Below are 27,102 nucleotides of genomic sequence, written 5' to 3'. Positions count from 1 at the left end.
GCCCCCAAAATGGGGGGAGGCGGGGCCGCCCCTCGTGGGGGGAGGGGAGAATTTGGGGGTCCTCCCCCCCCCCCAAAAAAAACCCCCCGGGATTTTGGGGGGGGGTCCCTCAATGGGAAATTTGGGGGATCCCCCCCCCATTGAGGGGGAGGGGTGGGGGAGGGGCACCCTGAAGTTATTGGGGTACCCAAGGTGGGGGAGGGGTACCCGGGGGGAGGGGGGGGCCATGCACGGATGGGGGAGGGGTGGCGGGACCCCTCCCCAAATTGGGGGGTCCCGGGGGGGGTGGGGGGAGGTTTTGGGGTCCCCCCAGGAGCTGCTGTGCCGTGGGGGGGGAGGGGCTTATTGCGGGGGGAGGGGCGCCCCCAAATTGGGGGGGGGCGCCCCGGTTTTGGGGTACGGCACGGGGGGGCAGCTGTGGGGGAGGGGCACCCATGCAGCGTGGGGGGAGGGGGGGACCCCCAAATTTGGGGGTCTGGGGGGGGGGGCTCACCTGATTTGGGGTACGGCGCGAGGCCGGGGTACCCATGCAAGGGGGGGAGGGGGGGCACCCCGAATTTTGGGGTGCAGCGCGGGGGGAGGGGGGCACCCCCAAATTTTGGGGTGACCCCAGGGCTGGGTCACGGCACGGGAGGGGGGCGCCCATGCAAAAGTGGGTGGGGGGGTCCCCCCGAATTTTGGGGGGGCTCCCCCAGCAGGCCCGGGGGGCCCATGCAGAGTTTTGGGGGGGGGTCACCCCGAATTTTGGGGTGCGGGGGGGTGACCCCAGGGCTGGGCTATGGCACAAGGCTGAGGCACCCATGCAAAAAGGGGGGGCGCGGGGGGGGCACCCCAATTTTGGGGCGCCCCGCGGGGTCGGGGCACCCTTTGAGGGTGGGGGGAGGGGGGGTCACCCCAAATTTGGGGTGCGCCCCGGTGGGGGGGCGCAGAGCCCATGGAAGAGCGAGGGTGACCCCGAATTTGGGGGACACCAGCGTGGGGGGGGGACGTCCCTGCAAGAACTGGGGGGGTCCCCCCAATTTTGGGGTGCCCGGGACCCCCTTGAAGGCAGCGGGGGGGCGCCGGGTGGGGGAGGGGCGGGGGGAGGGGCCATGCACGTGAATTTGGGGGATCCCAGAGGGGAATTTGGGGGGTCGGATTTTGGGATGAATTTTGGGATGAAATTTGGGGGGATGAATTTTGGGGGGGTGTCGAATTTTGGGGGGAATGAATTTTGGGGTGAAATTTGGGGGGATGAATTTTGGGATGAATTTTGGGGGGAATGAATTTTGGGGGAATGAATTTTGAGGTGAATTTTGGGGTGAATTTTTGGGAGATCGAATTTGGGGGGGATGAATTTTGGGATGAATTTTGCGGGGAATGAGTTTTGGGGGGATTAATTTTTTGGGATGAATTTTGGAGGGTGAATTTTGGGGGGATGAATTTGGGGGTCGAATTTTGGGGGGATAAATTTTGGAGGGATGAATTTTGAGGTGAATTTTGGGGGGATTTTGGGGGGATGAATTTTTGGGGTGAATTTTGTGGCCGGAATTTTTTGGGGTGCAATTCCTTGGGCTGAACTTTGAAGGGTGAACTTTTTGGGGTGAATCTCGTGAATGAAATTTTTGGGTTGAAATTCCTAAGGCTGAATTTTGAAGGGTGAATTTTTGGGGTGAATTTTTTGGGATGAATATTTGGGGTGAATCTCATGGCCGGAATTTTTTGGGATGCAATTCCTTGGGCTGAACTTTGAAGGTTGACTTTTTTGGGGTCAATTTTGGGGCCGGAATTTTTTGGGGTGATTTTTGGGGCTGAATTTTGAAGGGTGAATTTTTTGGGCTGAACTTTGAAGAGTGAAGTTTTTGGGGTGAATCCTGACGGCCGGAATTGGAAGGGTGAATTTTGAAAAGTGAATTTTGAAAAGTGACTTTTGAAAGGCGAATTTCGAAAGGCGAATTTCGACGGGTGAATCCCGACGAGTCAAATTTAAAAGGTGAATTTTGAAAGGCGAACTTTGTGAAGTGAATCCCGAAGGGTGAAATTTGAAAGGCGAATTCTGAAGGGTTGAATTTGGCGAGGTGATTCCTGAAGGTTGAAATTTGAGAATTGAATCCTGAAGGGTGAATTTTGAGAGGTTATTCCTGAAGGGTGAAATGTGAAGGGCAAATTTGGCCAGGTGAATCCTGAAGGGCGGATCCTGAAGGGTGAATTTGGCCAGGTGAATCCTGGAGGATGAAGTTCGAAGGATGAAATTTGAAGGATTAATTTCGAAGGGCGGATCCTGAAGGGTGATTTTGGCCAGGTGAATCCTGGAGGATTAATTTCGAAGGGCGGATCCCGCCGGGCGAATTTGGCCAGGTGAATCCTGGAGGATGAAGTTCGAAGGGCGGATCCCGCCGGGTGAATTTGGCCAGGTGAATCCTGGAGGATGAAGTTCGAAGGGCGGATCCTGAAGGGTGAATTTGGCCAGGTGAATCCTGGAGGATGAAGTTCGAAGGATGAAATTTGAAGGATGAATTTCGAAGGGCAGATCCTGAAGGGTGAATTTGGCCAGGTGAATCCTGGAGGATGAAGTTCGAAGGGCGGATCCTGAAGGGTGAATTTGGCCAGGTGAATCCTGGAGGATGAATTTCGAAGGGCGGATCCTGAAAGGTGAATTTGGCCAGGTGAATCCTGGAGGATGAATTTCGAAGGGCGGATCCCGCCGGGTGAATTTGGCCAGGTGAATCCTGGAGGATGAAGTTCGAAGGGCGGATCCTGAAGGGTGATTTTGGCCAGGTGAATCCCGAAGGATGAAATTCGAAGGATGAATTTCGAAGGGCGGATCCTGAAGGGTGAATTTGGCCAGGTGAATCCTGGAGGATGAAGTTCGAAGGATGAATTTCGAAGGGCGGATCCTGAAGGGTGAATTTGGCCAGGTGAATCCTGGAGGATGAAGTTCGAAGGGCGGATCCTGAAGGGTGAATTTGGCCAGGTGAATCCTGGAGGATGAATTTCGAAGGGCGGATCCCGCCGGGCGGACCCCGCCGGCCGCGATCCGCGCCGCCGATCCCGACGGGAGAAGCTCCGTCCGCGCCGGCGCCTCGGGCCCGGCGGCCGCGCTCCGAGGGGCTGAACCGGGGGCTCCCCGTCCCCTCGCGGTCCCGGCCGGGCGAACTCGGTGCGGAGGAGCCGCAGAGCCCCGGGCGGGGCCGCTCCCCCCGCGGCGGCTCCGCGGGGCTCGCTGCCCCCCGGCCCCATCAGGGGTGCAGGGGGCTGAGGGGCGCCGCGGCGCCCTTGAAGCAGGCGGACTCGTAGTGCTTGTTGAGATAGGATTTGAGGGCGAAGGTTTTGCTGCAGCGCTTGCACTTGAAGTGCTTGAAGGCCGAGTGGGTCTGCATGTGGGCGCGCAGGTTGGAGCGGTCGGCGAAGGCTTTGCCGCAGTGGGCGCAGCCGAACGGCTTCTCCCCGGTGTGCGAGCGCATGTGGCCCTGCAGCAGCCAGGGCCGGCTGAACGCCTTCCCGCACACCTGGCACTTGTGCTTCAGGTCGTGCGTCAGCAGGTGCATGGCCATGGCCGGCATGGAGACGTACACCTTGCCGCAGGTGGGGCATTTCTTGGCCATCTTGCTGTCCAGGCTGCGGTGGGTCTGCTTGTGGCGGCTGAGGTTGGACGAGGTGGCGTAGCTCTTGCCGCACTCGCCGCAGGTGTGGCGGGGCAGGCTCCGCGCCGCGCCGCCGCTCGCCTTGCGCCGGGAGCGGCCGTCCGTGATGAAGAAGGCGTCCACGGCGTAGCCCTCGCTGACGGCCGCGTCGCCGTTGATGTAGCCGCCGGCCATGCCCGAGTGCGGGCTGTCGGGGGGCTCCGAGTCGCCGGCGCCGAAGTCGCCGCGGCCGCCGGGGTAGAGCGAGGCCGGCGACGGCACCTTGAGCGCGGCCTCGGCGTCCCCCGGGAAGGACGAGGGGGCCATGTAGTCGCTGAGGTAACCTGGGGACGCGGGGGACAGCGGTCAGAGGGGCTGGTGGCACTGGGGACACGGGGGACAGCCGGGGGACAGCGGTCAGGGAGGGTGGTGGCACTGGGGACAATGGGGGGACAGCCGGGGGACAGCGGTCAGGGAGGATGGTGGCATTGGGGACACGGCGGGACAGCGGTCAGGGAGGGTGGTGGCGCTGGGGACAGCGGTCAGGGAGGGTGGTGGCACTGGGGACACGGGGGACAGAGGTCATAGGGGCTGGTGGCACTGGGGACAATGGGGACAGCCGGGGGACAGTGGTCAGGGAGGGTGGTGGCACTGGGGACACGGGGGACAGCGGTCAGAGGGGCTGGTGGCACTGGGGACACAGGGGGACAGCGGTCAGAGAGGCTGGTGGCACTGGGGACAGAGGTCAGAGGGGCTGGTGGCACTGGGGACACAGGGGGACAGCCGGGGGACAGCGGTCAGAGAGGCTGGTGGCACTGGGGACACGGGGGACAGCGGTCAGGGAGGGTGGTGGCGCTGGGGACAGCGGTCAGAGGGGCTGGTGGCACTGGGGACACGGGGGGACAGCGGTCAGGGAGGCTGGTGGCACTGGGGACACGGGGGACAGCCGGGGAACAGTGGTCAGGGAGGGTGGTGGCATTGGGGACATGGAGGGACAGCCGGGCAACAGCGGTCAGGGAGGGTGGTGGCATTGGGGACAGCGGTCAGAGGGGATGGTGGCACTGGGGACACGGGGGGACAATGGGGGGACAGCGGTCAGGGAGGGTGGTGGCACTGGGGACACGGTTGGACAGAGGTCAGAGAGGCTGGTGGCACTGGGGACAGCGGTCAGAGGGGCTGGTGGCACTGGGGACACGGGGGGACAGCGGTCAGGCAGGGTGGTGGCATTTGGGACAGCCGGGGGACACGGGGGACAGCGGTCAGGGAGGGTGGTGGCACTGGGGACAGCGGTCAGAGGGGATGGTGGCACTGGTGGCACTGGGGACAGAGGTCAGGGAGGGTGGTGGCACTGGTGGCACTGGGGACAGCAGTCAGAGGGGATGGTGGCACTGGTGGCACTGGGGACAGCGGTCAGAGGGGCTGGTGGCACTTGGGACACGCGTGGGGGTGGTGGTGAACGGGGGGGACATGATGGGGGCGCTGAGTGTCACCCTGGTTGTCCCCTGAGTGTTCCTTCTGTGTCACCCTGGTGTCCCTTGTGTGTCCCCTGTGTGTCCCTCTTGTGTCACCCTGGCTATTCCCTGTGTGTCCCCCTGCCTGTCCCCTGTGTGTCCCTCCTGTGTCCCCCTGCCTGTCCCCTGTGTGTCCCTCCTGTGTCCCCCTGGATGTCCCCTGTGTGTCCCTCCTGTGTCACCCTGGCTATTCCCTGTGTGTCCCCCTGCCTGTCCCCTGTGTGTCCCTCCTGTGTCCCCCTGGCCGTCTCATGCGTGTCCCTCCTGTGTCCCGTGTGTGTCACCCTGCCTGTCCCATGTGTGTCACCCTGGCTGTGTCCCTCCTGTGTCCTCCTGGCAGTTCCTTGTCCCCTGCTCGTCCCCTGCCCCTTCCCTGCCCATCCCCCTGCCCATCCCCCTGCCTGTCCCCTTGTCTGTCACACTGTGACCCCCTTGTCCCCCCCTGCCCGTCCCCCTGCCCGTCCCCTTGTCTGTCCCCTTGTCTGTCCCCTTGTCTGTCCCCCTGCCTGTCCCCTTGTCTGTCCCCCCGTCTGTCCCCTTGCCTGTCGTGTCTGTCACCCCTCTGCCCCTGCCTGTCCCCCTTCTGTCCCCCCCGACTGTCCCCCTTCCCGACCCCGGCCCATCCCTCTGCCAGACTGTGCCCGACTCAACTCCTGCCCCTGTCCCTTGTCCCTTGTCCCCCGTCCCCTGTCCCCTGTCCCCTGTCCCTGTCCCTGTCCCCTGTCTCCTTCTCCTGACGCTGTCCCCATCCCTGTCCCCGCAGTCCCCAGTCCATGTCCCTGTCCCTTGTCCCCATCCCTGCCCGCATCTCTGTCCCCTGTCCCTTGTCCCCGCACTCCTGTCCCCATCCCTGCCGTTGGCTTCCTGTCCCTTCCCTTGTCCCTGTCGCTGTCCCCTGTCCCTGTCCCCATCGCTGCCGCATCTCTGCTCTGCTCCCTGTCCCCTGTCCCTGTCCCTCTCCCTGTCCCCATCCCTGTCCCTGTCCCTGTCCCAGTCCCCGCAGTCCGTGTCCCCTGTCCCCGTCCCTCCTTCCTCCATCCCCATCCCCGCATCGCTGCCGTCCTCCACTGTCCCTCTCCGTGTCCGTCTGTCCCTCTCCGTGTCCCTCTGTCCGTTTCCGTGTCCGTCTGTCCCTTCCCCTGTCCCTCTGTCCCTCCCCATGTCCCGCTGTCCATTCCCGTGTCCCGCTGTCCCTTCCCGTGTCGCTGTCCCCGTCCGTGCCCGCAGTCCCGGTCCCTGCCCCCGCATCCCGTCCGTCCCCGTGTCCTGCTGTCCGTTCCCGTGTCCCTCTGTCCGTCCCCGTGTCTCGCTGTCCCTCTCTGTGTCCCGCTGTCCGTTCCCGTGTCCCTCTGTCCGTTCCCGTGGCTCACTGTCCCTCTCCGTGTCCCGTTGTCCCTTCCTTGGTCCTTCTGTCCGTTCCCGTGTCCCGCTGTCCCTCCCCTGTCCCGTGTCCCTTCCCGTGTCCCTCTGTCCGTTCCCGTGTCTCACTGTCCCTCTCCATGTCCCTCTGTCCCTCCCCGTGTCCCGCTGTCCGTTCCCGTGTCCGTCTGTCCCTCTCTGTGTCGGTGTGTCCCTCCCCTGTCCCGTGTCCGTTCCCGTGTCCGTGTGTCCCTCCCCGTGTCCCGCTGTCCGTTCCCGTGTCCGTGTGTCCCTCCCCTGTCCCGTGTCCGTCCCCCGCCGCCGTCCCGCTCCGTGCCCGCATTCCCGGGGCCGCCGCCATCCGCGCTCCCGCATTCCCGCATTCCCCGCCCGCCGCCGCCGCTGCCCCGGCCCCGCTCAAGGTCACGGCGGGGCCGGGCCGGGCCCGGTGCGGCTGCGGCGGTTCCGCCGGTCCCGGTTACGCAACGCGCCGCAGCCGCAGCCGCCGCCGCCGCACCGGGCCCGGCCGGGGCCGCGCTCCGCACAAAGGCCGGCCCGAGGAGCACGGGGACAACGGGGACAACGGGGACAACGGGGACAACGGCGGCGGGGCCGCGGGGGGCTCCGCGCCGCCGCCGCCGCCGCCGCTGCCCTTGAACTTGGCTCCCGCAGACAAAGGGCAGCGCCGGGGACCGGCCGCCCGCGGAGCCCCGGTTCTGCCCCGGTTCTGCCCCGGTCCCGGCCCGGTCCCGCCGCGCTCCGGCGGCGTTTCCCCGCGCCCGGAGCGCGGCGGCAGCGCGGCGGAATGCGGCGGTTCCCGGCCGGGGCCCGGCGGCGGCCCGGCGCTCGGTATTTACCCTTGTCGTGCAAGCGGGAGCCGAAATCCGCCCGGGCGCGGCCGTACGGGGCGTCGAGGCCGGCGGGGAAATCATCGAGCTTCACCTTCTTCACCAGGAACGACCTGGGCATGGTTCCGCCGGGGACCGGGCCCGGCCCCGCCGCCACAAAGGGCCCCCCCCGCCCGGGGGTCGCTGCACCGAGCTACGGCTTTGTGCGGCGGGCGCGGCCGCCCAGCTCCGGGCCGGGGCCGCCCGCAGCCGCCGCCGCCGCCGCCGCCGCCGCCGCCGTGTCGGTGTCGGTGAGGCCGCGCCCGGCGGCTCCCGGACCCCCCCCGCCACCGGGCATGGACCGGCGGGGTCGGCACCGGCGCGGGGCGGCGGCCGAACCCCTCCCGGGGCCGGAGCGGGTCCCGGGGCGGGGGTCGCGGCGCGGCGGCGGCGGCTCAGCACGGCGGGCAGCGCCCGGTCAGCACCGCGGACAGCGGCGGCGGCGGCGGGGCGGGCCCGGGGCGCGGGGGACGGACGGACGGACGGACGGACGGATGGATGGATGGATGGATGGACGGGGCTGCGGGATGCGGGTGCGGGATGGGCGCGGGGCCCGCAGCGTGTGAGCGCTCAGCACCGGCCCCGCGCTTATAACGGGAACGGCGGGGGGGGCGCGGGGGGCGCGGGGAACGGCGGGGGGCGGGGAGGGGGCGGGGCGGGAACGGCCCCGGGGCGGGGCGGGGGAGGGGGAAGGGAGACCCCCGCCCACCGGGGGAGGAACCGGGAGAATCCCGGGATTGGGGAGCGATGGGAACCGGGAGAATCCCGGGATTTGGGAGGGATGGGAGCCGGGAGAATTCCGGGATTGGGGAGCGATGGGAGCCGGGAGAATCCCGGGATTTCGGGGGGATGGGAACCGGGAGAATCCCGGGATCTGGGGGGGATGGGAGCCGGGAGAATCCCGGGATTTCGGGGGGATGGGAACCGGGAGAATCCCGGGATCTGGGGGGGATGGGGAGCGATGGGAACCGGGAGAATCCCGGGATCTGGGGGGGATGGGAACCGGGAGAATCCCGGGATTTGGGAGGGATGGGAACCGGGAGAATCCCGGGATTTGGGGAGCGATGGGAACCGGGAGAATCCCGGGATTTGGGGGGATGGGAACCGGGAGAATCCCGGGATTGGGGAGCGATGGGAACCGGGAGAATCCCGGGATTTGGGGGGATGGGAACCGGGAGAATCCCGGGATTTGGGAGAAATGGGAACCGGGAGAATCCCGGGATTTGGGAGAAATGGGAACCGGGAGAATCCCGGGATTTGGGAGAAATGGGAACCGGGAGAATCCCGGGATCTGGGGAGCGATGGGAACCGGGAGAATCCCGGGATCTGGGGGGGATGGGAACCGGGAGAATCCCGGGATTTGGGGGGGATGGGAACCGGGAGAATCCCGGGATCTGGGAGAGATGGGAGCCGGGAGAATCCCGGGATCTGGGAGAGATGGGAACCGGGAGAATCCCGGGATTCGGGGGGGATGGGGAGCGATGGGAACCGGGAGAATCCCGGGATCTGGGGGAGATGGGGAGCGATGGGAACCGGGAGAATCCCGGGATTCGGGAGGGATGGGGAGCGATGGGAACCGGGAGAATCCCGGGATTTGGGAGAAATGGGAACCGGGAGAATCCCGGGATCTGGGAGCGATGGGAACCGGGAGAATCCCGGGATTCGGGGGGGGATGGGAACCGGGAGAATCCCGGGATCTGGGAGGGATGGGAACCGGGAGAATCCCGGGATTCGGGGGGGGATGGGAAGCGGGAGAATCCCGGGATTTGGGGGGGATGGGAACCGGGAGAATCCCGGGATTTGGGGGGGATGGGAACCGGGAGAATCCCGGGATTTGGGGAGCGATGGGAACCGGGAGAATCCCGGGATCTGGGAGGGATGGGAGTCGGGAGAATCCCGGAATTTTCGGGGATTTGGGAGCCGGGAGAATCCCGGGATTTCGGGGGGATGGGAACCGGGAGAATCCCGGGATTGGGGAGCGATGGGAACCGGGAGAATCCCGGGATTTGGGAGACATGGGAACCGGGAGAATCCCGGGATCTGGGGGGGATGGGAACCGGGAGAATCCCGGGATCTGGGGGGGATGGGAACCGGGAGAATCCCGGGATTTGGGAGCGATGGGAACCGGGAGAATCCCGGGATCTGGGGAGCGATGGGAACCGGGAGAATCCCGGGATTCGGGGAGCGATGGGAACCGGGAGAATCCCGGAATTTTCGGGGTTTTGGGAGCCGGGAGAATCCCGGGATTTCGGGGGGCTGGGAACCGGGAGAATCCCGGGATCTGGGGAGCGATGGGAACCGGGAGAATCCCGGGATCTGGGGAGCGATGGGAACCGGGAGAATCCCGGGATTTGGGGAGCGATGGGAACCGGGATTCTCCCGGGATTTGGGGGGGATGGGGAGCGATGGGAACCGGGATTCTCCCGGGATCTGGGAGAGATGGGAACGGACAGAATCCCGGGATTTGGGGGGGATGGGAAGCGGGAGAATCCCGGGATTTGGGGGGGATGGGAACCGGGAGAATCCCGGGATTTGGGGAGCGATGGGAACCGGGAGAATCCCGGGATTTTCGGGGATTTGGGAGCTTTAGGATTGGGGAGAATCCCGGGATTTTGGGGGATTTTGGGGGATTTAGGACCCGGGAAAATCCCAAAATTTTGGGACGCACAAAACCCCGGGAAATCCCAATTTTTTTTGGGGGGGGAATTCCCGGGAATTGAGGGGGGGGGGGATGGGCTCCCCTCCCCCACCCCGCCAGGCTGCGGGCAATCAGGGAGGCTCATTTGCATCTCATTAACATGGCATTTACATCTCATTAGCATTTAATTCAGCCCTCGGTGGGGGAGGGGGCTCCGGGGGGCTCAGGTTGCCCAGGTGGGTCCCGAAGTTGTCCAGGTGGATCTCGAGGTTGCCCAGGTGCATCCTGAGGTTGCCCAGGTGCATCCTGAGGTTGCCCAGGTGGATTTTGAGGTTGCCCAGGTGGATTCTGGGGTTGCCCAGGTGGATCCCGAGGTTGCCCAGGTGGATCCTGAGGTTGCCCAGGTGGGCTCTGAGGTTGCCCAGGTGGATTCTGAGGTTGCCCAGGTGGGCTCTGAGGTTGCCCAGGTGGATCTCGAGGTTGCCCAGGTGGGCTCTCAGGTTGCCCAGGTGGATTTTGAGGTTGCCCAGGTGGATCCTGAGGTTGCCCAGGTGGATTTTGAGGTTGCCCAGGTGGGCTCTCAGGTTGCCCAGGTGGATTTTGAGGTTGCCCAGGTGGGCTCTGAGGTTGCCCAGGTGCCTCCGAGCTCACCCGGGCGTGGCCGCTGCCATCGCCCAGGTGGGCGCTCAGGTTGCCCACCTGGAGCCTGAGCTGGCCCAGGTGGGCGCTGAGGTTGCCCAGCAGGGCGCTCAGGTTGTCCAGGTGGTCGCTCAGCTTGCCCAGGAGGGCGCCCAGGTTGCCCAGGTTGGCTCTGACGGCGCCCAGGTCGGCGTCGGGGTTGTCCAGGTAAAGGTTGACGTTGCCCAGGTTGGCTCTCAGGTTGCCCAGGTGGGCTCTGAGGTTGCCCAGGTAGATCCGGAGGTTGCCCAGGTGGTGCTGAGGTTGCCCAGGTGGGAGCTTCGGTAGCCCAGCGCTCTCCGACATTGCCCAGGTGGATGTGGAGCTTGCCCAGGCGGAGCTGAGGTTGCCCAGGTGGTGCTGAAGTTGCCCAGGTGTGTTCTGGGGTTGCCCAGGTGGATGTGCAGCTTGCCCAGGCGGAGCTGAGGTTGCCCAGGTGGATTTTGAGGTTGCCCAGTTGGGCACTGAGGTTGCCCAGGTGTGTTCTGAGGTTGCCCAGGTGGTGCTGAAGTTGCCCAGTTGGGCACTGAGGTTGCCCAGGTGTGTTCTGAGGTTGCCCAGGTGGATCTTTGTTTTGCCCAGGTGGACCCTGCGGTAGCCAAGGTTGATCTTGGCGTTGCCCAGGTGGATGTGGAGCTTGCCCAGGTGGATCCTGAGGTTGCCCAGGTGGTGCTGAAGTTGCCCAGGTGTGTTCTGGGGTTGCCCAGGTGGATCCTGAGGTTGCCCAGGTGGATTTTGAGGTTGCCCAGGTGGATCCTGAGGTTGCCCAGGTGGGCTCTGAGGTTGCCCAGGTGGATTTTGAGGTTGCCAGGTGGGCTCTGAGGTTGCCCAGGTGTGTTCCGGGGTTGCCCAGGTGGGCTCTGAGGTTGCCCAGGTGTGTTCCGGGGTTGCCCAGGTGGATTTTGAGGTTGCCCAGGTGGGCTCTGAGGTTGCCCAGGTGGGCTCTGGGGTTGCCCAGGTGCGCTCCGAGCTCGCCCAGGTGGCCCCGCCCCCCAGCCCCGCCCCCCTCCCCCCAATGGCCGCAGCTGGTTTTTGGGGTGGGGGCGGGGCCGTCCCGCCTCATTAAACCTCATGAATATGCAAATGAGGCGGCTGCCGCCGGCGGGTGACAAACGACCCCGGGGGGGGAGGGGAGGGGGACACACAACCGCCCCTCCCCCCCCGGGGGTCCCCGAGCCTCAGCTGGGGGGGGGAGGGGCCCTTCCCCCCCGCCCCTCCCCCACCGCCCCTCCCCCCCCCCTCCAGCAATTCCCAAATTTTTTGTGTGGAAAAAACCCAAAAATTTATTTCGGGGGGGCTCCCCCAAAATTAGGTTGTTTTTTTTTTTTATACAAAATCGGGGGGTACAAAATTGGGGGAGGGGCTACAAAAGTGGGGGTGCAAAAATTGGGGGGGGGGCGCTACAAAAAAGGGGTGGGGGAGGGGAGCCGGGGGGGTCCCCGAGATGGGGGGGCGTTATTGGGGAGGGGGCGTTTGGGGGGGGGGTTGGGGGCTCTTTTGGGGGGTCTCAGAATTGGGGGGGTCGCAGATTTGGGGGGTCTCAGAATTGGGGGGGGGTCTCGTAATTGGGGGGTCTCAGAATTGGGGGGGTCTCCTCTTTTGGGGGGTCTCCTCTTTGGGGGTGTCGCATTTGGGGGGGGTCTCAGATTGGGGGGTCTCGGAATTGGGGGGTGTCAGATTTGGGGGGGTCTCAGAATTGGGGGGGCTCAGAATTGTGGGGGGGTCGCAGATTTGGGGGTCTCTCATAATGGGGGGGTGTCAGAATTGGGGGGGGGTCTCTGAATTGGGGGGGGTCTCTTAATTGAGGGGCGGTCGCAGACTTGGGGGTCTCTCATAATGGGGGGTGTCAGGATTGGGGGGGTCCTCAGATTTGGGGGTGTCAGAATTGGGGGGGGTCTAATAATTTGGGGGTGTCAGAATTGGGGGGGTCTCCTCTTTGCGGTGGGGGTCTCATCCCGGGGGGGTCTCCTCCTCTTTTGGGGGGGCGCCGGCTCTGGGGGCTCCTCCTCATCCCCGGGGGGGGTCCCCGGTTTTGGGGGTGTCCCCTCGGGGGGTGTCCCGTGTTTTGGGGGGGTCCCCAGTTCTGGGGGGGTCCCCGGTTTTGGGGGTGTCACCTCAGGGGGTGTCCCCGGTTCTGGGGGGGTCCACGGTTTTGGGGGTGTCCCCTCGGGGGGTGTCCCGTGTTTTAGGGGTGTCCCCGTTTTTGGGGGTGTCCCCGGTTCCGGGGGTGTCCCGTGTTTTGGGGGGTCCGTTGTTTCGGGGGGTGTCCCCAGCTCCGGGGGTGTCCCCTCTTTTAGGGGTGTCCCCTCGGGGGGTGTCCCCTGTTTTGGGGGTGTCACCTCGGGGGGTGTCCCCGGCTCCGGGGGTGTCCCCTCGGGGGGTGTCCCCTGTTTTGGGGGTGTCACCTCAGGGGGTGTCCCCGTTTCCGGGCGTGTCCCGTGTTTTGGGGGGTCCGTTGTTTCGGGGGGTGTCCCCAAGGGGGGTGTCCCCGGTTCCAGGGGTGTCCCCAAGGGGGGTGTCCCCGGTTCTGGGGGTGTCCCCGGCTCCGGGGGGGTCCCCTCGCCGCCCCCCGCCAGCGCCCGCAGCAGCCGCAGCACCGCGGCCCGGCCCCGGTGCGGCCGCTTGGTGCCGCGGGGCAGGCGGCGACACGAGGACACGTCCAGGTGCGACAGCTGGGGACAGGCCAGCAGCGGGCTGGGACAGCGGGACACGGGGTCACCATGTCCCCTGACCCCCCAAATGTCCCCTGACCCCCCCTGTGCCCCCCAAATGTCCCCTGACCCCCCAGCAGTGTGGGGACAGCTGGGGACAGGCCAGCAGCGGGCTGGGACAGCGGGACACGGGGTGAGGGTCCCCCGAATGTCCCCTGACCCCCGAATGTCCCCTGACCCCCCAGCAGTGTGGGGACAGCTGGGGACAGGCCAGCAGCGGGCTGGGGACAGCGGGACACGGGGTCACAATGTCCCCTGACCCCCCGAAATGTCCCCTGACCCCCCAAATGTCCCCTGACCCCCCCTGTGCCCCCCAAATGTCCCCTGACCCCCCGAAATGTCCCCTGACCCCCCAGCAGTGTGGGGACAGCTGGGGACAGGCCAGCAGCGGGCTGGGGACAGCGGGACACGGGGTCACAATGTCCCCTGACCCCCCAAATGTCCCCTGACCCCCCAGTGACCCCCAAATGTCCCCTGTGCCCCCCAGCAGTGTGGGGACAGCTGGGGACAGGCCAGCAGCGGGCTGGGGACAGCGGGACACGGGGTCACAATGTCCCCTGACCCCCCGAAATGTCCCCTGACCCCCCAGTGACCCCCGAATGTCCCCTGTGCCCCCCCAGCAGTGTGGGGACAGCTGGGGACAGGCCAGCAGCGGGCTGGGGACAGCGGGACACGGGGTCACCATGTCCCCTGACCCCCCAGTGACCCCCAAATGTCCCCTGACCCCCCAGCAGTGTGGGGACAGCTGGGGACAGGCCAGCAGCGGGCTGGGGACAGCGGGACACGGGGTGAGGGTCCCCCGAATGTCCCGTGACCCCCCAAATGTCCCCTGACCCCCCCAGTGACTCCAATCCCCCGGGAATGTCCCCAATGTCCCCGTGTCCCCTTGTGGCACCTGAACTCCTGGCAGTGATGGGGGTCCCCGTGTCCCCTCCATCCCCAGTGTCCCCTGAGTGTCCCCAGTGTCCCCAATGTCCCCCAATGTCCCCCCAATGTCCCCAATGCCCCCCCAATGTCCCCAATGTCCCCCTAATGTCTCCCCAATGTCCCCAGTGTCGCACCTGATCTCCCCGGGGGTCCCCAATGTCCCCCCAATGTCCCCAATGTCCCCTCCATCCCCAATCCCCCCAATGTCCTCAATCCCCCCCAACGTCCCCAATGTCCCCAATGTCCCCAATTCCCCCCAATGTCCCCAATGTCCCCAATGTCCCCAATGTCCCCCCAATGTCCCCAGTGTCCCAGTGTCCCCAATGTCCCCAATGTCCCCGATGTCCCCAATGCCCCCAATGTCCCCAATGAACTCAGTGTCCCCACTCTCCCCACTGTCCCCAATGTCCCCAATTCCCCCCCATGTCCCCAATGTCCCCACTGTCCCCACTGTCCCCACTGTCCCCGATGTCCCCAGTGTCCCCAGTGTCTCACCTGAGCTCCCCGGGGGTCACGGGGGTCCCCGCCAGCCTCAGGACCCTCAGGGGGTCTCGGGGGCCGAAGGCGGCCAAGGCCCGGCCCAGGTCGGGGTCGCGGCGGCCGCTCAGGTCCAGCTCCAGCAGCGTCCGGTGCCAGCGCCGGGTCACGTCCACCCAGGCCACCGGCCCGCGCCGCGGTGACACCGGACAGCCCGGGGACAGCGGCAGGGACAGGCGCTCCAGGGCTGGGGACAGGGACAGGGACAATGGGGACAGGGACAGGGACAGGGACAGGGACAGGGACAGGGATGGGACAGGGACAGGGATGGGACAGGGACAGGGACAGGGACAGGGACAGGGACAGGACAGGGACAATGGGGACAGGGACAGGCGCTCCAGGGCTGGGGACAGAGACAGGGACAATGGGGACAGGGACGGGGACAGGGACAGGGACAGGGATGGGACAGGGACAGGGACGGGGACAGGGACAGGGATGGGACAGGGACAGGGATGGGACAGGGACAGGGACAGGGACAGGGACGGGGACAGGGACAGGGACAGGGTCAGGGACAGGGACAGGGATGGGACGGGGACAGGGACAGGGACAGGGACAGGGACAGGGACAGGGACAGGGATGGGACAGGGACAGGGACAGGGACAGGGATGGGACAGGGACAGGGACGGGGACAGGGACAGGGATGGGACAGGGACAGGGACAGGGATGGGACAGGGACAGGGGAGGGGACAGGGACAGGGACAGGGACAGGGACAGGGACAGGGATGGGACAGGGACAGGGACAGGGACAGGGACAGGGATGGGACAGGGACAGGGACAGGGATGGGACAGGGACAGGGGAGGGGACAGGGACAGGGACAGGGACAGGGACAGGGACAGGGACAGGGATGGGACAGGGACAGGGGAGGGGACAGGGACAGGGACAGGGACAGGGACAGGGACAGGGACAGGGATGGGACAGGGACAGGGGAGGGGACAGGGACAGGGACAGGGACAGGGACAGGGACAGGGACAGGGACAGGGATGGGACAGGGACAGGGATGGGACAGGGACAGGGACAGGGATGGGACAGGGACAGGGATGGGACAGGGACAGGGACAGGGATGGGACAGGGACAGGGGAGGGGACAGGGACAGGGACAGGGACAGGGACAGGGACAGGGATGGGACAGGGACAGGGATGGGACAGGGACAGGGACAGGGATGGGACAGGGACAGGGGAGGGGACAGGGACAGGGACAGGGACAGGGACAGGGACAGGGACAGGGACAGGGATGGGACAGGGATGGGACAGGGATGGGACAGGGACGGGACAGGGACAGGGACAGGGACAGGGATGGGACAGGGACAGGGACAGGGATGGGACAGGGACAGGGATGGGGACAGGGATGGGACAGGGACAGGGACAGGGACAGGGACAGGGACAGGGATGGGACAGGGATGGGACAGGGACAGGGACAGGGACAGGGACAGGGACAGGGATGGGGACAGGGACAGGGATGGGACAGGGACGGGACAGGGACAATGGCACGGGCACAGCGCCACCCAGAGGCGCTGCAGCGCTGGGACATCGCGGGGACAGCAGGTGACACATCCCCCCCCTCCCCGGGTGACCCCCACGTCCTCCCCAGGTGTGCCCAGGTGCCCCCAGGTGTGCCCAGGTGCCCCCAGCTATGCCCAGCTGTGTACCCAGCTGTGCCCAGGTGTGCCCCCATCCCCCCAGGTGTGCCGAGGTGTGTGCCCAGGTCTATCCCAGGTGTGCCCAGGTGTACCCCCCATCCCCCCACGTGTGCCCAGGTGTGTGCCCATCCCCCCAGGTGTGCCCAGGTGGGTGCCCATCCCTCCAGGGGTATCCCAGGTGTGCCCCAGGTGTGTCCCCACCCCCACGGGCCTATCCCAGGTCTATCCCAGCTGTGCCCAGGTGCCCCCAGGTGTATCTCAGGTGTCCCCAGGTCTATCCCAGGTGCCCCCAGCTGTACCGAGGTCTATCCCAGGAGCCCCCAGGTGTATCCCAGGTGTACCCAGGTCTATCCCAGGTTCCCCCAGGTGTGCCCCCAGCTGTGCCCAGGTGAGCGCCCACCCCCAGCCGTGTCTCACCTGGGCAGGGCAGCGCCAGCAGCCTCCGGGGGCTCACCTGGCTGCCCCCCCGCAGCTCCAGCGCCCCCAGGCGTGCCCAGGTGTGCCCAGGTGTATCCCAGGTGTGCCCAGGTCTATCCTAGGTGTGCCTCAGGTGTGCCCAGGTGTATCCCAGGTGTGCCCAGGTGTATCCCAGGTGTACCCAGGTGTGTCTCAGGTGTGCCCAGGTCTATCCTAGGTGTGCTCAGGTGTGCCCAGGTGTATCCCAGGTGTGCCCAGGTGTGTCTCAGGTGTGCCCAGGTGTATCCCAGGTGTGCCCAGGTGTATCCCAGGTGTGCCCAGGTGTATCCCAGGTGTACCCAGGTGTGTCTCAGGTGTGCCCAGGTCTATCCCAGGTGCCCCCAGCTGTGCCCAGGTGTGTGCCCACCCCCAGCCGTGTCTCACCTGGGCAGGGCAGCGCCAGCAGCCCCTGGGGGCTCACCTGGCCGCCCCTCCGCAGCTCCAGCCCCCCCAGCTGTGCCCAGGTGTGCCCGGGTGTATCCCAGGTGTGCCCAGGTCTATCCTAGGTGTGCCCAGGTGTACCCAGGTGTATCCCAGGTGTGCCCAGGTGTATCCCAGGTGTGCCTCAGGTGTGCCCAGATGTATCCCAGGTGTGCCCAGGTCTATCCCAGGAGCCCCCAGGTGTACCCAGGTGCCCCCAGGAGTATCCCAGGTGTACCCCAGGTGTGCCCAGGTGTACCCAGGTGTGTCTCAGGTGTGCCCAGGTGTATACCAGGTGTCCCCAGGTGTGTCTCAGGTGTGCCCAGGTGTATACCAGGTGTCCCCAGGTGTGCCCAACTGTGCCCAGGTGTACCCAGGTGTATCCCAGGTGTGCCCAGGTGTGCCCAGCTGTGCCCAGGTGTGTGGCCACCCCCAGCCGTGCCTCACCTGGGCAGGGCAGCGCCAGCAGCCCCTGGGGGCTCACCTGGCCGCCCCCCCGCAGCTCCAGCGCCCTCAGGGGGGGGGTCCCGCGCAGGAGGCGCCGCAGGAGCCCCTCCCCCCCCCCGGCCTCGCCCAGCGCCAGCAGCCGCAGCCCCGAGAACCGGGGGGGAGGGGCGGCCCCGGGGGGGGGGAGGGGCAGCGCTGGGGGAGGGGCTCCCACACCGCCCCCCCCAGCCGCAGCTCCTGGGGGGAGGGGCAGAGGTCAGGGGGAGGGGCACCCTGGGGTGGGGGAGGGGCACCCTGGGGTGGGGGAGGGGCAGAGGTCGGGGGGAGGGGCTCCCAGGGGTGGGGGAGGGGCACCCTGGGGTGGGGGAGGGGCTCCTAGGGGTGGGGGAGGGGCAGAGGTCAGGGGGAGGGGCACCCAGGGGTGGGGGAGGGGCTCCCAGGGGTGGGGGAGGGGCACCCTGGGGTGGGGGAGGGGCAGAGGTCGGGGGGAGGGGCACCCTGGGGTGGGGGAGGGGCACCCAGGGGTGGGGGAGGGGCACATTTTGGATTTTGGGGGGGGTTTGGGGGGATCCCGGGGTGATTTGGGGGGCCCCAGGTGAGCTCTGGGGTATTTCGGGGTGCCCAGGTGATTTTGGGGTGCCCAGGTGAGAATTTTGGCATTTCCAGGTGAATTTTTGGCGTTCCCAGGTGAGTTTTGGGGCGCCCAGGTGATTTTGGGTTACCCAGGTGACGTTTTTGGGTGATTTTGGGGGTGTTTTTGGGGTATTTTTGGGTTTTTTTGGGTTGCCCAGGTGATTTTTGGGGTGCCCGGGTGATTTTTGGGGTGCCCAGGTGGATTTTGGGGTGCCCAGGTGGATTTTGGGGTGCCCGGGTGATTTTTGGGGTGCCCAGGTGGATTTTGGGGTGCCCGGGTGGATTTTGGGGTGCCCAGGTGTTTTTTGGGGTGCCCAGGTGGATTTTGGGGTGCCCAGGTGATTTTGGGGTACCTGCAGCAGGCTCAGGCCGCCTGCAGCCGCTCCAGGGGCAGCGGGAGGGGATTTGGGGTGCCCAGGTGAGGTTTTTGGGGTATTTTGGGGGGTTTTTTTGGGGATTTTTGGGGTTTTTTGGGGTGCCCAGGTGATTTTTGGGGTGCCCAGGTGGATTTTGGGGTTTTTTGGGGTGCCCGGGTGATTTTGGGGTAGCTGCAGCAGGCTCAGGCCGCCTGCAGCCGCTCCAGGGGCAGCGGGAGGGGATTTGGGGGTGCCCAGGTGAGGTTTTTGGGGTATTTTTTTGGGGATTTTTGGTGTTTTTTGGGGTGCCCAGGTGTTTTTTGGGGTGCCCAGGTGATTTTTGGGGTGCCCAGGTGGATTTTGGGTACCTGCAGCAGGGGACAGGCCGCCTGCAGCCGCTCCAGGGGCAGCGGGAGGGGATTTGGGGTGCCCAAGGGTGGTTTTTGGGGGATTTTGGGGGGTTTTTTTGGGGGATTTTTGGGGTTTTTTGGGGTGCCCGGGTGGATTTTGGGGTTTTTTGGGGTGCCCAGGTGATTTTGGGGTGCCCAGGTGAGGTTTTGGGGTATTTTTTTGGGGATTTTTGGGTTTTTTTGGGGTGCCCAGGTGTTTTTTGGGGTGCCCAGGTGGATTTTGGGGTGCCCAGGTGATTTTGGGGTACCCAGGTGAGGTTTTTGGGGTGTTTTTTTGGGGTTTTTTGGGGTGCCCGGGTGATTTTTGGGGTGCCCAGGTGATTTTTGGGGTGCCCAGGTGGATTTTGGGGTTTTTTGGGGTGCCCGGGTGATTTTGGGGTACCTGCAGCAGGCTCAGGCCGCCTGCAGCCGCTCCAGGGGCAGCGGGAGGGGATTTGGGGTGCCCAGGTGAGGTTTTGGGGTGCCCAGGTGAGGTTTTTGGGGTATTTTTTTGGGGATTTTTGGGTTTTTTTGGGGTGCCCAGGTGGATTTTGGGGTGCCCAGGTGTTTTTTGGGGTGCCCGGGTGATTTTGGGGTACCTGCAGCAGGGGACAGGCCGCCTGCAGCCGCTCCAGGGGCAGCGGGAGGGGGGGGCCGGGCCCCCCCAAACTCTGATCCAGCTCCAGGACCCGGAGCCGGGGACAGCGCCCGGCCTGGGAAACGGGATTGGGGAATTTGGGGAATTTGGGGAATTTTGGGGGATTTTGGGGGGAATTTGGGGATTTTGGGGATTTTTAAGGGAATTTAGGGGGATTTTTGGGGGGAATTTGGGGGGATTTTTGAGGGGATTTTGGGGAATTTTGGGGATTTTGGGGGGATTTGGGGATTTTTAAGGGGATTTAGGGGGATTTTTGGGGGGAATTTGGGGGGATTTTGGGGATTTTGGGGGGGAATTTGGGGGATTTTGGGGGATTTTTGGGGGGGATTTGGAAAAATTTTGGGGGATTTTTGGGGGGAATTTGGGGGATTTTGGGGATTCTTGAGGGGATTTTTGGGGGATTTTTGGGATTTTTGGGGGGATTTTTGGGGGGAATTTGGGGATTTTTGGGGGGAATTTGGGGAGATGTTGGGGATTTTTGGGGGGAATCTGGGGGATTTTGGGGATTTGGGGGATTTTTGGGGGGAATTTGGGGGATTTTGGGGATTTTTGAGGGGATTTTGGGGAATTTTGGGAGGATTTGGGGGATTTTGGGGGGATTTAGGGGATTTTTGAGGGGATTTTGGGGAATTTTGGTGACTTTGGGGGGATTTAGGGGATTTTTGGGGGGATTTTGGTTGAATATGGGTGATTTGGGGGGATCTGTGGGGTTTTGGGGCATTTTGGGGGGATTTTGGGGTGTATTTGGAGATATTTTGGGGATATTTTGCGGTGATTTTTGGCAATATTTTGAGGATATTTTTGGGGCTACTTTGGGGTGATTTTTGGGGTGATTTTGGAGATATTTTGGGGATATTTTGGGGCTATTTCAGGATATTTTTGGGGTGATTTTGGGGATGTTTTTTGGGATATTCTGGGGATATTTTTGGGGACATTTTGGGATATCTTTGGGGTGACTTTGGGGCTATTTTGGGGTGATTTTGGGGGATTTTTGGGGGATTTTGGGGATATTTTTGGGTTGATTTTGGGGTGATTTTGGGATATTTTTGGGGTGATTTTGGTGATATTTTTGGGTATATTTTGGGGTGATTTTGGGGGATTTTTGGGTGATTTTGGGGATATTTTTGGGTTGATTTTGGGGATATTTTGGGTATATTTTGGGGTGATTTTGGGGGATTTTGGGGATATTTTTGGGTTGATTTTGGGGATATTTTGGGTATATTTTGGGGTGATTTTGGGGATATTTTGGGTATATTTTGGGGTGATTTTGGGGATATTTTGGGATATTTTTGGGGTGATTTTGGTGATATTTTTGGGTATATTTTGGGGTGATTTTGGGGATATTTTGGGTATATTTTGGGGTGATTTTGGGGATATTTTGGGTATATTTTGGGGTGATTTTGGGGATATTTTGGGTATATTTTGGGGTGATTTTGGGGATATTTTGGGATATTTTTGGGGTGATTTTGGTGATATTTTTGGGTATATTTTGGGGTGATTTTAGGGATATTTTGGGATATTTTTGGGGTGATTTTGGGTATATTTTGGGTATATTTTGGGGTGATTTTGGGGATATTTTGGGATATTTTTGGGGTGATTTTGGTGATATTTTTGGGTATATTTTGGGGTGATTTTGGGGATATTTTGGGATATTTTTGGGGTGATTTTGGGGGATTTTGGGCCGTTTCCGGCCCCGCACTCACGGCCAGTGCGGGCAGCACCGGCCGCAGGTGGGCGCAGGTGAGGTGCAGGTGCTGCAGGGGGGGAGGGGCGGCCAGGAACCCCCCGAGCGCCGCCGGCTCCACCTGGGGACCCCAAAACCACACAGGTGACCCCAAAATCCCACAGGTGACCCCAAAATCCATCCAGGTGTGCCCAGAATCCATCAGGTGACCCCAAAATCCCCCCAGGTGACCCCAAAACCCATCCAGGTGACCCCAAAATCCCACAGGTGACCCCAAAACCCATCCAGGTGACCCCAAAATCCCACAGGTGACCCCAAAATCCCCCCAGGTGACCCCAAAACCCATCCAGGTGACCCCAAAATCCCCCCAGGTGTCCCCAAAATCCCTCAGGTGACCCCAAAATCCCCCCAGGTGACCCCAAAACCCATCCAGGTGACTTCAAAATCCATCCAGGTGTGCCCAGAATCCATCAGGTGACCCCAAAACCCATCGAGGTGACCCCAAAACCCATCCAGGTGACCCCAAAATCCATCCAGGTGTGCCCAGAATCCCTCAGGTGACCCCAAAACCACACAGGTGTGTCCAAAACCCCCCCAGGTGACCCCAAACCCTCTCAGGTGACCCCAAAACCCCCCCAGGTGTGCCCAAAATCCCACAGGTGTCCCCAAACCCCCTCAGGTGACCCCGAAAACCCCACAGATGACCCCAAACACCCCCAGGTGACCCCAAAACCCATCCAGGTGTGCCCAACCCCCCCCAGGTGTCCCCAACCCCCTCTCAGGTGACCCCAAAACCCCACAGGTGTCCCCAACTCCCCCCAGGTGTGCCTAACCCGCCAGGTGTGCCCAGGTGTGCCCAGGTGTGCCCAGGTGTGCCCAACCCCCCCCCAGGTGACCCCAAACCCCCCCAGGTGTGCCCAACCCCCCCCGAGGTGTGCCCAGCTCTCACCTGGCAGCGCCGCAGCTCCAGGTGCTGCAGGTGGGGGCAGAACTTGCTCAGGGCCTGGGGGGGGAAGAGGAGGCTCCAGGTGTGCCCCAGCTGTGCCCAGGTGTGCCCCCTCCCCCTCAGGTGTGCCCAGGTGTGCCCCAGGTGTGCCCAGGTGTGCCCAGGTGTGCCCCCTCCCCCCCAGGTGTGCCCAGCTGTGTCCCAGGTGTGCCCAGGTGTGTCCCAGGTGTGCTCCAGCTGTGCCCAGGTGTGTCCAGGTGTGTCCCAGGTCTATTCCAGGTGCGCCCAGGTGTGCCACCTCCCCCCAAGGTGTGCCCAGCTCCATCCCAGGTTTGCCCAGGTCTATCCCAGGTGTGCCCAGGTGCGCCCAGGTGCCCCCAGGTCTCTATCCCAGGTGTGCCCAGGTGCGCCCAGGTGCCCCCAGGTGTGCCCAAGTCTATCCCAGGTGTGCCCAGGTGTGCCCAGGTGCCCTCAGGTTTGCCCAGGTGTCCCCAGGTGTGCCCAGGTGTGCCCAGGTGTGCCCCAGTGCCCACCTGCAGCACAGGCCCCACGTGCCGGCTCCAATCACTGAGCACGAACTCCTGCAGGAGCGAGAACCTGGCACGGGCGAGACACGCGTGACACAGGCGTGACACACGCGTGACACGGGCGTGACACAGGCATGACACAGGCGTGACACAGGCGTGACACAGGTGAGCCGCACGCCCGTGTGGGCGGGGCCGGCCTCACCTGCTCTCCACCAATCGCAGCAGAGGATTCAGCACCTGCTCGGGGGGGCGGCGGCCGCGGGCGGGGCCGCCCAGGTGAGCCCCCAGGTGAGCCCCCAGGTGAGCCCCCAGGTGAGCCCCCAGGTGCACCCGCAGCCACAGCCGGGGGTCGGCAGCCAGGTCCCGCCACAGGCGGCACACGCGTGACGCCCTGCACACGCGACAGACACGGGAGGGACACGTGAGGGACGGGAAATGCCCCCCAGGTGTGCCCAGGTGTGTCCCAGGTGTGCCCAGGTGTGTCCAGCTGTGCCCAGGTGTGCCCCAGGTGTGCCCAGGTGTGCCCCAGGTCTATCCCAGGTGTGCCCAGGTGTATCTCAGGTGTGCCCAGCTGTCCCCAGGTGTCCCCAGGTGTGCCCAGGTGTATCCCAGGTGTGCCCACGTGTCCCCAGGTGTGCCCCAGGTGTGCCCAGGTGCCCCCAGCTGTGCCCGGCTGAGCCCAGCTGTATCTCAGGTGCCCCCAGGTCTATCCCAGGTGTGCCCAGGTGTATCTCAGGTGTGCCCAGCTGTCCCCAGGTGTCCCCAGGTGTGCCCCAGGTCTATCCCAGGTGTGCCCAGGTGTCCCCACCTGTGCCCAGGTGCCCCCAGGTTTCCCCAGGTGTCCCCAGGTGTCCCCAAGTGTATCTTGGGTGCCCCCAGCTGCCCCCAGCTGTGCCCAGGTGCATCCCCAGGTGTGCCCAGGTGTCCCCAGGTCTATCCCAGCTGTGCCCAGGTGTACCGAGGTGTGCCCAGGTGTGTTCCTAGCCATGCCCAGCTGTGCCCAGGTGTCCCCAAGTGCCCCCAGGTGTACCCAGGTGCTCCCAGCTGTGCCTGGCTGTGCCCAGGTGTATCCCAGCTGTACCCAGGTGTATCTCAGGTGTGCCCAGGTGTGCCCAGCTGTGCCCAGGTGTCCCCAGGTCTATCCCAGGTGTGCCCAGCTGTCCCCAGCTGTGCCCAGGTGCCCCCAGGTGTGCCCAGGTGTATCTCAGATGCCTCTCAGGTGCCCCCAGGTGCCCCCAGGTGTGTCCCAGGTGCCCCCAGGTGTGCCCAGGTGTGCCCAGGTGTATCCCAGGTGCCCCCAGGTGTGTCCCAGGTGCCCCCAGGTGTGCCCAGGTGTGCCCAGGTGTATCTCAGGTGCCCCCAGGTGTATCCCAGGTGTGCCCAGGTGTGCCCAGGTGTGCCCAGGTGTGTCCCAGATGCGCCCAGGTGTGCCCAGGTGCCCCCAGGTGTGCCCAGGTGTATCCCAGGTGTATCCCAGGTGTATCCCAGGTGTGCCCAGGTGTATCCCAGGTGCCCCCAGGTGCCCCCAGGTGTATCCCAGGTGTGCCCAGGTGTGCCCAGGTGTGCCCAGCTGCCCCCAGGTGTGCCCAGGTGTGCCCAGGTGTGCCCAGGTGTATCCCAGGTGCCCCCAGGTGTCCCCAGGTGTATCCCAGGTGTATCCCAGGTGTATCCCAGGTGTCCCCAGGTGTATCCCAGGTGTATCCCAGGTGTATCCCAGGTGTCCCCAGGTGTATCCCAGGTGTGTCCCAGGTGTATCCCAGGTGTCCCCAGGTGTATCCCAGGTGCCCCCAGGTGCCCCCAGGTGTCCCCAGGTGTCCCCAGGTGTATCCCAGCTGCCCCCAGGTGCCCCCAGCTGTGCCCAGGTGTATCCCAGGTGTGCCCAGGTGTGCCCAGGTGCCCCCAGGTGTATCCCAGGTGTGCCCAGGTGCCCCCAGGTGCCCCCAGGTGTATCCCAGGTGTGCCCAGGTGTGCTCACCTGCAGAGGAAGGGCAGCGCCCCCTCCCCCTGTGCGCCGCTCTGGAGGATCCTCAGGACGATCTCGGGGGGCAGCGGGGGCGGGGCCGGCCCCTCCCCCCCCCTCACCTGCCCCGGGGCCTTCGTCCTCCTCTTCCTCACCTGGGGGAACACCTGAGCTCTCACCTGGGCCAGAGCCTTCATCCTCCTCTTCCTCACCTGGAGGAACACCTGAGCTCTCACCTGGCCTGGAGCCTTCATCCTCCTCCTCCTCCTCCTCATCACCTCGGCTGGAGCCTTCGTCCTCCTCCTCTTCCTCACCTGGGAAATCACCTGGGCCGGGTGCTGAGCCTCCTTCATCCTCCTCTTCCTCACCTGGGGGAACACCTGAGCTCTCACCTGGCCTGGAGCCTTCATCCTCCTCTTCCTCACCTGGGGCATCACCTGGGCCGGGTCCTGAGCCTTCATCCTCCTCTTCCTCACCTGGAGGAACACCTGAGCTCTCACCTGGCCGGAGCCTTCATCCTCCTCCTCCTCCTCCTCCTCCTCCTCCTCACCTGGGCATCACCTGAGCTCTCACCTGGGTCAGGGCTGAGCCTTCGTCCTCCTCTTCCTCACCTGGAGGAACACCTGAGCTCTCACCTGGCCTGGAGCCTTCATCCTCCTCCTCCTCACCTGGGCATCACCTGAGCTCTCACCTGGGTCAGGGCTGAGCCTTCATCCTCTTCTTCCTCACCTGAGCTCTCACCTGACCGGAGCCTTCCTCCTCCTCCTCCTCCTCACCTGGGCATCACCTGAGCTCTCACCCGGGTCAGGGCTGAGCCTTCCTCCTCCTCCTCCTCACCTGGGGACGGGGTCACACCTGAGCTCTCACCTGGCCGGAGCCTTCCTCCTCCTCCTCCTCCTCCTCACCTGGGGGCGGGGTCACACCTGAGCTCTCACCTGGCCGGAGCCTTCCTCCTCCTCCTCCTCCTCCTCACCTGGGGGCGGGGTCACACCTGAGCTCTCACCTGGCCGGAGCCTTCCTCCTCCTCCTCCTCCTCCTCCTCCTCCTCCTCACCTGGGCTCCCTGTGAGGGCCCCGCGGCTCTGCCGGGGGGGAAGGGACAGGTGAGGGACATTTGGGACATTTTGGGACATTTTGGGTAATTTTGGACATTTCTGGCCATTTGGCTCATTTGGGGTCATTTTGGGACATTTGGGAACATTTTGGGGACATTTTGGGACATTTGGGGACATTTTGGCACACGTGGGAACATTTTGGGGACATTTTGGGACATTTGGGAAATTTGGGGCCATTTGGGGCCATTTTGGGTAATTTTGGGTCATTTTGGGGACATTTTCGGGACATTTTGTATCATTTTGGGACATTTTGGGGACATTTTGGGTAATTTTGGGACACTTGGTGCCATTTTGGGTCATTTTGGGGCCATTTTGGGTCATTTTGGTGCCATTTTGGGGTAATTTTGGGCCATTTTGGTGCCATTTTGGGTGATTTTGGGCGATTTTGGGACTCTCTCTCTCTCTCAGGTGCGTCCGGGGCTGTTTTTGGGGTGGGGGAGGGGCACGGCGGGGTGGTTTTGGGGTGGGGGAGGGGTGTCCCAGGTGGGGGGTGGGGTGGGGGCGGGGCCTGTCCCCTCCCCTCCCCCTCCCCTCCCCCTCCCGCGGGCCGGGGGGATCCCCGGGGTGGGGGAGGGGAACCGGCCCCTCCCCCTCCCCTCCCCCTCCCCTCCCCTCCCCTCCCCGCCCCTCCCCCTCCTGTCCGGGGGCTCGCGGGGGGTGGGGGTGGGGGAGGGGCGGATCGCGCGACCCCCGCCCGGTTCTCACCGGCCGCCGCCATCTTGGGGAGGGGGCGTGGCTTCGGGGAGAGGGGGGAGGGGCCGTGCCGGCTCCCCTCCCCCACAATCAGCAAACCACGCCCCCTCCTCAATAGCCACGCCCACTGACCAACAACCACGCCCCCTTCACCATAGCCACGCCCCCTCCTCTAAAACCACGCCCCTTTTCTATAGCCACGCCCCTCTCCCATAGCCACGCCCACATCTCCATAGCCACGCCCCCTCCTCCATAGACACCCACCTTTGCTTAACCACGCCCCCTCGCCTTAGCCACGCCCCCTCCGCCGCTCAGGCCACGCCCCCTCTGCC

At 64.3% G+C, this 27,102-nt stretch overlaps 2 protein-coding genes across 2 annotated transcripts; both read right to left on the bottom strand.

The window, feature by feature from the left end:
- Positions 1-1,488: 1,488 nt before the first annotated feature.
- On the bottom strand, positions 1,489-7,553 carry SCRT1 (scratch family transcriptional repressor 1). Its single transcript, XM_077781510.2, has 2 exons — positions 7,330-7,553; positions 1,489-3,946 (listed from the first exon to the last, which is right to left on the bottom strand). The coding sequence occupies exons 1-2, from the start codon at positions 7,439-7,441 to the stop codon at positions 3,219-3,221; spliced, it is 840 nt and encodes a 279-aa protein (XP_077637636.1). The 5' UTR covers positions 7,442-7,553; the 3' UTR covers positions 1,489-3,218.
- A 7,390-nt stretch (positions 7,554-14,943) lies between these two features.
- FBXL6 (F-box and leucine rich repeat protein 6) lies at positions 14,944-26,853 on the bottom strand. Its single transcript, XM_085572729.1, has 13 exons — positions 26,783-26,853; positions 25,967-26,044; positions 25,831-25,936; positions 25,599-25,800; positions 25,200-25,463; positions 24,979-25,118; positions 23,206-23,394; positions 23,010-23,073; positions 22,480-22,533; positions 21,550-21,651; positions 19,788-19,901; positions 17,811-18,047; positions 14,944-15,037 (listed from the first exon to the last, which is right to left on the bottom strand). Exons 4-12 carry the CDS (start codon positions 25,614-25,616, stop codon positions 17,877-17,879), a joined length of 1,116 nt encoding a protein of 371 aa, XP_085428855.1. The 5' UTR covers positions 25,617-25,800; positions 25,831-25,936; positions 25,967-26,044; positions 26,783-26,853; the 3' UTR covers positions 14,944-15,037; positions 17,811-17,876.
- Between the last annotated feature and the right edge of the window lie 249 nt (positions 26,854-27,102).

The sequence above is a fragment of the Lonchura striata genome, chromosome 2 (genome assembly GCF_050655825.1).
Source record: "Lonchura striata isolate lonStrDom1 chromosome 2, ASM5065582v1, whole genome shotgun sequence".
Classification (NCBI taxonomy): Eukaryota; Metazoa; Chordata; class Aves; order Passeriformes; family Estrildidae; genus Lonchura; species Lonchura striata.
This window is presented reverse-complemented; position numbering and strand designations above follow the sequence as displayed.

Excerpts from the sequence above, each read along its gene's own strand:
- SCRT1 (XM_077781510.2), bottom strand. The coding sequence starts at position 7,441 with ATGCCCAGGTCGTTCCTGGTGAAGAAGGTGAAGCTCGATGATTTCCCC. Across the intron at positions 3,947-7,329 it reads CTCCCGCTTGCACGACAAGG|GTTACCTCAGCGACTACATG; the intron begins GTAAATACCGAG and ends CCGCGTCCCCAG.
- FBXL6 (XM_085572729.1), bottom strand. Across the intron at positions 23,074-23,205 it reads CTGCGATTGGTGGAGAGCAG|GTTCTCGCTCCTGCAGGAGT; the intron begins GTGAGGCCGGCC and ends CGCCCGTGCCAG. Across the intron at positions 18,048-19,787 it reads CGGCCTGTCCCCTGCTGCAG|GAGCTGCGGCTGGGGGGGGC; the intron begins GTACCCCAAAAT and ends CCCTCCCCCCAG.